The 12,095-nt window shown below is 43.9% G+C and overlaps 1 protein-coding gene across 1 annotated transcript in view; it reads right to left on the bottom strand.

Annotated features, from left to right (window-relative positions):
• The window catches only part of RNF10 (ring finger protein 10), a 33,170-nt gene that overhangs the window by 6,205 nt on the left and 14,870 nt on the right, over nt 1–12,095 (bottom strand). Inside the window, exons 3-13 of the mRNA XM_055550881.1 lie at nt 10,667–10,866; nt 9,536–9,626; nt 8,148–8,332; nt 7,932–8,068; nt 5,151–5,311; nt 3,385–3,510; nt 2,851–3,124; nt 2,504–2,637; nt 1,396–1,513; nt 1,064–1,165; nt 93–248 (exon numbers count right to left, since the gene is read on the bottom strand). Coding sequence (XP_055406856.1) covers nt 93–248; nt 1,064–1,165; nt 1,396–1,513; nt 2,504–2,637; nt 2,851–3,124; nt 3,385–3,510; nt 5,151–5,311; nt 7,932–8,068; nt 8,148–8,332; nt 9,536–9,626; nt 10,667–10,866 — 1,684 coding nt within the window. The remainder of the gene's footprint in view (nt 1–92; nt 249–1,063; nt 1,166–1,395; nt 1,514–2,503; nt 2,638–2,850; nt 3,125–3,384; nt 3,511–5,150; nt 5,312–7,931; nt 8,069–8,147; nt 8,333–9,535; nt 9,627–10,666; nt 10,867–12,095) is intronic.

Genomic DNA, 12,095 nt, shown 5'->3' with positions numbered 1-12,095 from the left:
TGAGGTCACTGTTGTAAATTCAGACACTAGGGCTCAGCTTAAGGTCTATGGCTGGTGGTCAACTTTATTCTCTAAATCCCAACTCCATTTACCTGCTTGGGAACCTGGACTTCTGCTAAGAGGAGAAAGGGAGAGCGCCCCACGGCCCTCAGTGCTGGTGGGACCCAAAGCAGAATCAGAGGAGCAAGTGTAGGAACTGAAGGCAGGAAACTGCTGTAGATTCTCCAGGGGAATGTGGACTTCCGGGTCTGCAAAGACAAGATGAGAACAGCAGGCCCATTTACAGAATTCTTCGACTCTTTTCCAACAGTTATGGATGGTCAATATGAATCTCCCAGATGTATGAAGGATGGAGAAAGCTTTAAAACCAAAATTTATAATATTTGCCACTTTATGTCTTTAATATAAAACCCGTTTTAACTATTCATGTTAAAGCTGGGTGATAAACCTGAGGGTTAATCATACTATTCTATATAATTTCTAAATATTCCCATAAAATAAAAGTCTTTGTTCTTGAAACATCAGTTTTCTCAACTGTTTAAGACTTGTGCCAAACAGCTACACAACACCAGGATGCCAGCTACATACTTATCCCAGTTAGAGAAGTAAAATTTGTATTTACCATACCATGTGGATTCAAAATAGTCAAGTCTTTTCCCTAGCCAAGGATTCAACTCCTTGTTTCTGGAGGTTAAGCAGGCCCTCATGTCACAAAATCCTTAGTTCAGTGAAGCTTATGTTGTGGAACCAGATTAAAAGACTCACTTACTGGTATGAAAGAGCTCAAGTCTAACTCCCTGCATGTATTTCCTAGTATACCCCGGGTTTTTTCCACCCACTTTGCCAAGGATGAACTCACTCTTACTCCTTACTATGTGCTATGCACTTTGACCAGCGCCAACTCCAATTCTCTCAGGAAGCCCATGAGGGAGGTGCTCTCACAACTCACGTTTAGGAGTTGAAGAAACCAAGCGGCAGAGCTGAGCTATGACTGGGCCAGGCCTGGGGCCTCCGTACAGTGATGCAAGCTGTGCTAGTCACAGATGAGCGCTTCTGAACTTACACTTGCCCTGCTTCTTGTTCTCCTCCATCTCAATCCGGCGCTCTCGGCGGCGTTCCTCCCGGGCCTTCTTCTGACGCTGCCGCTTCCTCTTCTCAATGTCATCTGCGGGGTGGTGAGGTGGTCAGGAGGCAAACCCAGGACAACCTGGCAATTAACTCCTCCCAGGTGACTAGCACCTAAGAGGACAAGGGAGGGCCCAGCTGGACTGGATGGAGAGTATCAGGAGTTCGGAGACTCATGACAGAAGTCCTTACCTCCTTCTACACTGGGTTTTTAGTCATAAGAATCCCTGAATTCCACTAAAAAAGGGAAGCAAAGTAGAGCATTCTCACCTGAGAATATCTCTAGGGTTTCCTTAGAGACCAGAGGAGGCTGAAGAGCCAGTTCACAGATGCTGAACTCGCAGGTGAGTGGCAAGTGAGAGAGGTATCTATGACGCTGTCGCACATCCTGCAAGGGAAAAGGAGCCGACGCTCAACTAAGACCAGCCGTGACTCTGAGAGCAGAGGTTCCCACCCAGATATCCAGCAGGGAAATACACTCGCTCAGATGGCACTGCGGCTCAAGTTATTGCCATTTTGGAAAGCTGAACAGAAATTGTCAATTAACCTACAGTAAGGTAGAATAACCAAAACTGCAAACCAAAAGTGCAACCAAAAGCAATTATTGGGTTTGTGATGCAAATGAATTAACTGAGCCCAGTAATGCATGATACAAAGCTGATCAGCTGTTTCTTGATTTTCTGGGGGTCCACAACAAACAGGGAGAATAAGGAAGACAAGAGTTGCTTATTCGCAAAAAATCTGAGAACCTCTGACAGAATTAATGGTAACTGGGAAGGCAGACAAAGCAGGTTTCCCTATTGAACAAAGCTTGGCCTAAAACAATAAAGATGAAGCTGATTTAATTTTCTTTTTATCTTTTTTCTTCACATTAGATAGAAAGGTTATAGTACATAAAAAGTCTCTTAATGTTAAGCTTTTCAACTGTGATCAATACAAGGGTAATTCTCAAAGGGCAAATATTCACATATGTAAATTATCAGACAATAATTCACAGGTATCTGCTAAGCCCAAATTCATAAGCTACCTTAAAGCCTCCAAGGACTTTGTTTTCTTGGCCATTTCTCCCAAGCAGTAGAGAGAAGAAAGAGAAACAAAAACAAACTCATCTCAAATGAAAGCAGTGGAGACATCTCTACCCCCAAACCACAATAAAGGAACCTGTGATACAGAGCAGTGGCGGACTGACCTAACAGAAGCCCCGCATGGCAGGGGAGCCCCATTTAAGTTTTTAAAAATTCACAGGCTCCAAAACACAAACTCACACACACAAAAACTAAAGGCCTTTGGTCTGTGAACCTGGATCGGCTAGGCCCAGCACAGAGAGATGAGGTTAATGCGGCTCCCTGCCCGTCCACCTCGTAAGGCAGGTCCTTACCTCAGACATGGAGTAGCCGGAGATCTCCACCACCGTGGCCGAGATCTTCTCAGGGCTCTGCTCCAGGCTGCCGTACTCCCGCACGAGGCAACGCACGTTCACAGGGTGCAGGAACATGTGCTGCCCGTCCTCCGCTGAGGACAAGCAGATCCGTCACACCATGTTCCCGGCCAGTCCTCAAGTCGGGGCCCTCCTCGTACCCAGCCCGACTCTCCCTCCCCAGGCTGAAAGGCACAACAGGCCCAGCCACCCAGGGTCTGTGCCGCTGCCTCCCTCTGCTTAGAGAGCCAGACCACTTCTCTGAAACATCCAGAGCGGCACCCAGCCAGCCCCTCAGGGAGGCTCACCTTGGTAAAAGTAGTAACAAGGAGAGCTGCTCAGGTGAGTGACGCTTGGTTTGCCGACGGGTTCCTGCTGGCTGGACTCGGCACAAATGGTCCCTTCTCCAAGATTGTCTTCTGCTAACTCCAGGTCCTCACAGGCCTCTGACAAGCCCTCAGGCTCTGGTTCGGACACTGTTTCCTCCTCCTCTACCAGAGGAAGAGCAACAGGATGAGGAGGACCCAGAGAACAAACTTCGGTGGCGTCTTCATCAAAAGCAGACAGGTACTCCAACACGCCCTGTTGGGACAAACTGCAGGTTACAGAAAGAACATGTGGCAAAGGCAGGAACCAAGCTCTCGGGGTCTATCTTAGCTGTCACTGACTTAACATTGCTAAGGAAAGAACACACACGAGACAGCACATAGGAAAAATTTTAAAATAACTTTTTTTAAAAAAAGCACATAGGAAATACTCATAGTTCCCTTTTCTCCAGATCTAACAGTGCCTACCAACTGGAGAAGAATGGTGGCCACTCAGTCGGTAACAAAGACACCAACCTTCCTGGGTTGAAAAACAGACTCCTTCGCCAAGGGAGCCATCAGCACCAGTTGTTCCAGAGCAGCCACGACACCAGGGACCTCCCCTCTGCTTTCAGCCAATCCTGACAGAGCCTCTTCCCGAGCCTAGAGCACCAGAGAGAAAACCAGAAACATTGAGTCTGAAGGACCAAAGTTTACAATGGCCTCTCGACAGGAGCAAAAGTTAAAAAGCCAAAAGGAAGAGTCTAAGTACTTAAAATTCTCAATCTTTAGAGAAAGCAGGAAGCAAAAGGTATCTGGTACTCCAATGGGATAGTATCCTGCTTAACATCTCTGACAGTGATAATGACAACACTACACAAAAGCTTCCTGAACAGAAATTCAAGGACACAGAAGTGTTTCCTTATGAACTAAGCTTAGAGAGAGAGAATCATTGTGGGAAACAAGGGTTTGTGCAACCCCCACCTCAACCTAGACAGATCTACTTATATGAAGCTTTCCTTCTCCCTGAAATGCATTTGAACTAATGCCCTGCATTACAGAAAGAAAATGAAAAAGTACATACAGAATCCTGCCCAAAGAGGACTTGTGAGTCAGAGAGAGAGGAATTCAAATACCAGCTTCACGTCCTACTAGCTGTATGTCCTCAAGTGAATTACCTAACCCATGATTCCACTTTAAAGGGGACAGCTGTTCTATCACACCTAGTTATGAAGCTACATGAGATAAATACGAGCAGTACGCCAGCACAAGGCCTGTCACAGGCCCTTCCATCAGGGCTTTCATTGTTCTAGCAGATCACTGATTCTCAAAGTGTGATCTGGGGGTGAGCAGCACCAGACTCCTCTGGAACTTGTGATAATGCAAATTATTACCCTTACTGAGCCTAGACCTACTGAATCAGTCTCTCAGGGCAGAGGCCAACAACTAGCAATTCTGCTGCCTCTTAAAGTTTAAGAATTCCTATTGTAGAGGACACAGGGCATAGGGAATTCTCTATTTGGATACTGCTGCTCCAAAATCCTCAGCAGGCATTGGTAGAGCCTGCTTGAGAGGCCATAATAATTTCTTCACAATGTTCCTTATATAAAACATCTCCAAAAATTAATCCAGGCGCTTTCCTAAAAAGCAAACAAAAGCCTATGTTGCTTAATTAAGGGCACAGCTGGAGAAGGAAATGGCAACCCACTCTAGTACTCTTGCCTGGAGAATCCCACGGAGGGAGGAGCCTGGTAGGCTACAGTCCATGGGCTCGCAAAGAGTTGGACACGACTTTCTTTCTTTCACTTTCTTTCTTTACTTTCTTTCTTAGGGCTTTCCTGGTGGTCCAGTGGTTAAGAATCCATGTGCCAATACAGAGGACACAGGTTCAATCCCTGGTCAGGGAAGATCCCACGTGCCACGGCACAACTACTGAAGCCCAAGGGCACCAGAGTCTATGCTTGGCAACAAGAAAAGCCACTGCAGTGAGAAGCCCACAAGAGTAGCCCCTCCTGGCCACAACTACAGAAAAGCCCACCCAGCAATGAAGACCCAGAGCAGCCAAAAATAAATAAATCTTAGGACAAAAAAGAACACAGCTAATCTAAGAAACTCCCGAGTTTTAGGATCACCCTGATTTGATCTTTTCAGTTCCAGGAAGCACCTGAAAAACCACTAGGTTACCCTTTCCCTCCTATCACCAAAGCCTAGAGCAAATCTGCTTTCTTAGCTGTTCCCTGCTCATCATCTCAAACATGGGTGGATTTCCAACCCCTGCCCCCACTTCCAGGGCTTCCAGTCACCTTGAGCTCCTGGATAGCTGCCTCAATAAAGCAGGACTCGGGCGTGTGCTTCTCCTCTGCCAGCTGCCGCTCCAGCGCCGCTTTCTCTTCCTGTACCACCCGGCGCAGCACCTGCTCCTTGGAGGCCAGCAGCAGCTTGGAGTACTGGCTGTGCTGTTCATCTGCAACGACGCCAAGATCACAGAGAGGCAAAACTCAGAGCTCACAGCTGTGTGGCTAAATAGCAACTTTCATACACAGCTTATTTTCTAGGGTGAAAACAGAATGACTTAGTGTGTTTTCCTTAAAAGAAAAATATTTAGCAATGACCCTTAACTTAAAATTTACAATTCGGACTCCATAACACAAGAAAGCTATCCTAAGAAAACCAAAGATGTAGAAAACAAATTAATGTTCTGAGAATTCCCTGGTAGTCCATACTTTCACTGCTGAAGGTCGGGGTTCAATTCCTAGTTGGGAACTAAGATTCAAAAAGTAATATGATGCGCACCCCCTCCCCCCCCACACACAAAAAACTTTAGTAACAGAAAAGCTGCAACCAACTAGTAAGTCCAAGAAACAGTGACATGATGGTATATTCATTAAAGAGAATTTTGCAGACATTAAAAATGCTCTTCTAAGAAGGAAGCATTTAGTGACATGGAGAAATATCCACATTACATGGGGGGAAAAAAAACAGATGCAAAACAAGAAAACAATTCCAATCTCACAAAAATATACATGTACAGGAAAAAACTCTACAATTAACATTTTGGGGTACCTCTGGGTAAAAGGATCAAGGATGATTTACTTCCTTCACATCCATCTCTCAAATTTTATGGACTTAAAAAACCCTGAGATAACTATTTACAAATCTGAATGTGTGTCCTTCACTCTTTTCCCTATATATTTATATATCCACATTCCTAAATAAAGGTCTAGATCTATTTCATTTTTACCTTCTATATTGTGTTAGAAATGGAAGATATACTCTAATGAATTAAGTTTCTTGTGGACATTTAGGTTATTGCCAATTTCTATTACGAATGTAACAAACAAAAAAACAACTATAACAAAAAAATTCCTATACATGCTCTTTGGTACAAATGATTTCTTTACGATACTGAATCAAAGGTTGGGTCTATTTTATATACTACCCGCCCCACCACATACACACTAAAGGCTGTATCAATTTAAACTCCTACCAAGAACAAGAGTACCCACTTCCCCACCCCTGCCGAAACCCAGCACAGGCATACCTCAGTGATACGCTTGTTTGGTTCCACTGTAATAAAGTGAGCATCACAATAAAGTAGGTCGCAGATTTTTTTGTTTCCCAGTGCATACAAAAGTTATTCTTACACTATTCTGTAGTTTATATGCTAGCAATAGCATTAAAACAATGTAGATACTTTAATTAAAAAACACTGTTAAAAAACGCTAACCATGGGCTTCCCTGGTGGTTCAGTGGTAAGGAATCCACCTGCAAATGCAGGAGACACAGACTCAATCCCTGGTCCGGGAAGATCCCACATGCCTCAGAGCAACTAAGCCCGTATACCCCAACCATTGAGCCTGTGCTCCAGAGCCTGGTAGCTGCAACTACTGAGCCTATGTGCCACAACTGCTGAAGCCTGAGCGCCCTAGAGCATGTGCTCCACAACAAGAGAAGCCCCCACAATGAGGAGCCCATGCACCGCAACTAGAGAAAAGCCCACATAGCAACAAAGACCCAGCACAGTCAAAGGGCAAAAAAATGCTAACCATCACCTGACAGTGCAGGGTTGCCACAGACCTTCAATCTGTAAAAACTGCCTATCTGTGAAGCACAGTAAAATGAGGTACGCCTGCATTTGCCTCATCCTGGGTGTGTGTGTGTGTCACTGTTGCAGGCAAAGTTAAACCTCTGTAGATACTTGAGAAGTTATTCAGATATCCTCTCCTGGGAAATACTTTGCCACGTGCTTAGCCTATTCTTCTACTAGACTGTTAATTTATAGAACATCTGTATGTTCTAGACATTAATCTGTATTTTAAACGTGAAAATCTTCCCCTATTTATCACCTGTTGACTTTAAGGAATTTTGCTGAATCTTAATTCTCATAAAATCAAATTTCTCAATCTTTTATTTTATAGCATTGATGGTTTCAGCTTGGTTCAAACACCTTCCCAGGTAAAACCCCAAGGATTTATATTTTCCTATATTTTCTTTTAAAAGTTTTGAATTTTGTTATACTTGATTTTTCAATCCATCAGGAATTGATTTTTATGAATGGTATGAGATAGGGATCTAATTTTTTTTTTTCCATAAGAGTCAACTATTTATACCATTTATTGAAAATCCTTTTGCCCAAAAACTGAAATGTCACTTTAATGCTCATCTCCATTGGAATACAGAGAATACAACCCCATGCACTTCCCTACTGTAAGCACTGACCACACTCTAGATACAAATGTCTGGTTACCAGTCTGTCTCTTCGATTAGACTACTGAGTTCCTTGATGACAGGTGTCAAGACTGGCTGACTGTGGAATCCCCCCAAAACTGGGCACAGTGCTAGATACTACTCAACAAAGCCTTATATGTATTTTAATTTTTCATTTCACAAATGAACTAAACTCGAAATCAAGAGTTACATCATTTTCTGCAAACTTTACCCCCAACCTACTGGAATCCTATGTCTGATTTGGCAATGCTAGAATTGGCTGGCTTAAAGGCTGTTTTTGACAATAGAAAGACATACTCAAGTAGCCTTAACGGATATACCCACCATTAGGTGTTCCCCAAATTAATGAAACTCACCTCCAAGATGAATAGGATGGTCTACATTCATCCACTTGGATTTGGGCAAGGCCACCAACACCCCTTTCTCCCTCTTCATCAGCTGCATTGTAATGGTATCACCAACAACATACTGACGTGACTCTGTGGCAACAACACTGTAACATGGACATTCATATGTAGAAGGGCAAGCAGTTGGCAGACTGAGGTCTAATCTGGTAAACACCTCCATCTTACCTCTTTAGATCCTTCTTATGCACAGAACTGTAACAGATAGGACATTTACTCCAGGTCTTCTCACTCAGTGAAAGATAGTGCAGGATGCACGCCCAGCAGAAGATGTGTCCACAACGGGTTATCTTGGCTGCAGTAGGTGGATATAGGCATATTGGGCAAGATGGCACTTCATGGCTACAAATGCGCTGAAACAAACACCACCACAGGTTAAACTGCTTTCAGAACTGACTAGGGACTGTCAAAGCCTCTTCCATCCCTCTCCTCATCCCTATACATCTCTAACAACACATCTTCATAATACTGTTCAACAGTGCAGGTATATGCAAAAGAGCACCTCAAGCAAATCATTAAGGAAACCAAAATAACAATACAATAAAACCACCATATAACAGGTATTTTCAGAGTTTGGCATCAAAAGGAAAAAATGACAATCAATATAGATCTCATTAACAAAAAAAGACTTATATGTACACATACATAAAGGCAGAATTCCCTGGTGGCTAAGATGGTAAACAATCTGCCTGCAATGCAGGAGACCCGGGTTTGATCCCTGGGTCAGGAAGATCCCCTGGGGAAGAGAATGGCAACCCATTCCAGTGTTCCTGCCTGAAGAATCCCACAGAGAGAGGAGCCTGGTGGGCTACAGTCCATGGAATCGCAAAGAATTGGACACGACCGAGTGACTCATGCACGTGCACACACACACACACGCATAAAAAGGATCTAGAAGTAATGTACCAGGAGGAATCAGTGAGGCTTCTACATTATGTCTGTTTTTTCCCTAAACCAATGCATATAGAACTTAAGTTTCATAGGCTTTCCATGTCACTTTCAGATGATTTTATGCATTTTCGCAGTAATGAGAGTACAGGCCTTGGAGTCTATCACTTTGAAAGGTATTCTACATCACATAACTAGGAGTAACAAAGGGATACCCAGAGCCTGTAATTTCAAGAGAAGACAAATGCAGCAGTAGCTTGGACTGAAGTATAGCTGTGGGCTCATCTCACCTGTCACAAGGCCAAGGCCAAATCTCATACTGATGACTACACATGGCTACCAATGAAGCAGTGTACATGCTATGAGCCCATCAGGGTCAGGAGGATAACCAGAGTTCTCTATTTCCCTGCTTATGTCTTCCCAGAGGAGAGGAGGTAGCAGACAGGACTGTTATTACCCTATTAGCCTGCAATGCCTAGTCCTGCAGGAGCCAATTAGCAGAAAATCAACTTTAGACGAAACCAGCAGTGAGCTCTGGAAAATGCCCACAGTAAGGCCAGACAGAAAGATGGATCAGCAGTAAACTCAGCCAAAAGCTGCTGTCACCACAGTCCCTCTCTTTAGTTCACTCTGCCACGCTCAGCTCAGAGCTGAGCTGAACTACTCACCACTTGTTCCACAAAGTCCCAGTTGACTAAGGTATCAGGATCAGCAAAATGAACTGTGTAGTCTTGGTCTTCAGACACCACAAACTGGCAGCTAGAAACGGTGAGAGACAAGAAAGGGGCAGACTGTCAGAAATCACCGACAAGCCCTCAGCAGAAAGTCACCATCTCTTCACTTAGAAATCAAACGCAGGAATTAGCAGCCAGGGTCTGTGAGGCACTGAACTAGGACTTCAGCCTGAGTTCCAAGTCCTGGCTTTGGAGGGAATCCAAAGACTCAGCGGGTAGGAGTCCAAATCCATGAACTCTGTTTCCTTTGCTCCCGAGCCCAGCCAAGCTGCCTGCAGGCCCTCCCCCTGAACTAAAATTAGCCCAGGCGGTGGCTCCATCAACGAGAAGGGAAGCCAGATGTCCCTCCTCACCACCAGAAACCACGAGTCTTCAAGGCAGCAGCAAAGACTGTCCCCACTCAGTCATCTGAGTACCAGGATTTTTTGTTGTTTGTTTGGGGTTTTTTTGGGCCACTCAGTGTGGCTTGGGGATATTTCACTTCCCCAATCAGGGATTTAACCCAGGCCACGTCAGTGAAAGCCCAGAATCCTAACCACTATACCACCAGAAACTCCCACCAGTTTTTTTACATAAAATACTAAATGGTTACTTCAGTCTAGACCCAAGGTCAAACTTTACATGAACTAAGGTCACACAAAAGGAAAACAAAAGAGAATCAGTATCTGAACAAATGCATGCCAAACACTCCAGCGTGGCATTCAATTCTCCCATAAGTAATTTCTCCTCCTTTATATGTAAGAGGAATAGCTGAATCTCAAAGTGGTTAGGTAAGTTACTCAAGGTCTAAAGCCAAAATAAGATTCAAATCAGGATTCAATTCCAAAGGAAACATTTTTACTACCTCATCACAATACTAAAGCATTAATTTATTTAAGTATTATATTCTTTTAAACACCAAGAACACCTGCTTGAAACACATCTGTGTTTTCAAGGCAAGGTGAGAAAGAGAGGGCGCAATCAACTCCCTTTCCACCTCTCCCACAGTTGCTTAAAGGAGGCCTCTCAGTACCACAAACGCCCAGAGGCTCATTTCACTCCCCTCCTAAGAGTAGAGGTACTCACTTGGCTTGCAAAAAGAGTTCCTTATTAAAAGGCTTATGCCCCCACTTGTTCCTTTTTCCCCAGCTGCCATGTCCACTGCCTTCAAAATGACCAGCCTGGCCACGGGGTTCAAAAGTGAAATTCAACAAGTGGTTCAGGTTGATCTTCTTCGGACCAGAGAACTGGGCAGGGCTAAACTCTGCCCGTTGAGCCTCTGCTACCTAGAGAGAATGAGAGCAAGCAGAGGATTTCCAGTTAGGATGACACTTGCTACATGACAGCAGAAGCCAGCACACCCCTCCCTCCTACACCGCTTAAATTATGAGCTAAGTAAAACACAGGCTTTTATTTAGTAAACAATCTTCCTAGGAGCGGGTAATGAAAAGGCCACCCAAGATCTAGACGGGGGTGGAAAAAGAGAAAAAGAGCCTCAACATACAATTACAGATACTTATAAACTGTTTAGTCTACCCTAAGTGGCAATTAACCATTACATGCCAAAACCCAGCATGAGCTCCTCTAGCTATCTTGAAGCACAGAGATTTACTTACTGGATTAATGTTTCCACAGTCCCATAAGACTCCGATACCTTCACTCTTGCTAGCTACTTGCTCCCTGGTCTGTTTCTGGCCAACGTTGAGTCTGTGGAACTACACTCTGGAGGTGGCCTGCAGGCAGCTGCTAACTACCAAAGGCTTCAGGATCCTGCCAGAGACCTCCCATCTAAGACACACGCTGCTATTCACTGTTAATTAAAACTGACAGAATTAGAACACGTAGGCAGACTAGCTCTGTGTCCAGAAATAAATCCAATCAGCACATTCCAAAACAGTTTAGCAAGAAACCAGCTATGAGAAATGCCACTGCACGCAGAGATGGAATCTTTATCATGCTGGGTCTTTTTCAGTCCACTTGACATTCCCAGACTGAAGCGGGGCACGTACCTGCTGTGACTCAGTCAGTGCATTTTCTAACCACACTTTTACACTTAAATTTCAAAAGCACTTGGCCTTGTCACTAAATACTAGTAAACAGTCGCCTTAAAAGACTATATACCATTACATGAGTCTCCTATTATGCTTTAGTATCGGATGCAGACTGTTCATGGCTTTTCCAGTGTTAACAAAATAATGCTATGATAAATACACTTAACAGACCTTTGTGCACAAATATTTGAGCACCTATGATTATTTCTTTTGAATGTATAGTAGGAATTACTGAATCAAAGGAAATTCAAATTTAAGGGTTTTGCTGCTTATTAGTGTATAAGCAGCACCTGCACATACATGATAAAGAAATCTAAAGAGTACAACTAGGATACAAAGATACCTTCCATTCCAGAGCCAACCAATACACCCTCTTGAGATCTTTTATGCTTACAGAATCAGAGTATATGACCTTTATGATTAAATACAGCAGCACAAGATATAGTCAGACAAGCTCTTATCGT

The sequence above is a fragment of the Bubalus kerabau genome, chromosome 16, assembly GCF_029407905.1.
Source record: "Bubalus kerabau isolate K-KA32 ecotype Philippines breed swamp buffalo chromosome 16, PCC_UOA_SB_1v2, whole genome shotgun sequence".
NCBI lineage: Eukaryota > Metazoa > Chordata > Mammalia > Artiodactyla > Bovidae > Bubalus > Bubalus kerabau.
The sequence above is the reverse complement of the archived record's forward strand: the minus strand, read 5'-3'. Positions and strand labels throughout refer to the sequence as shown.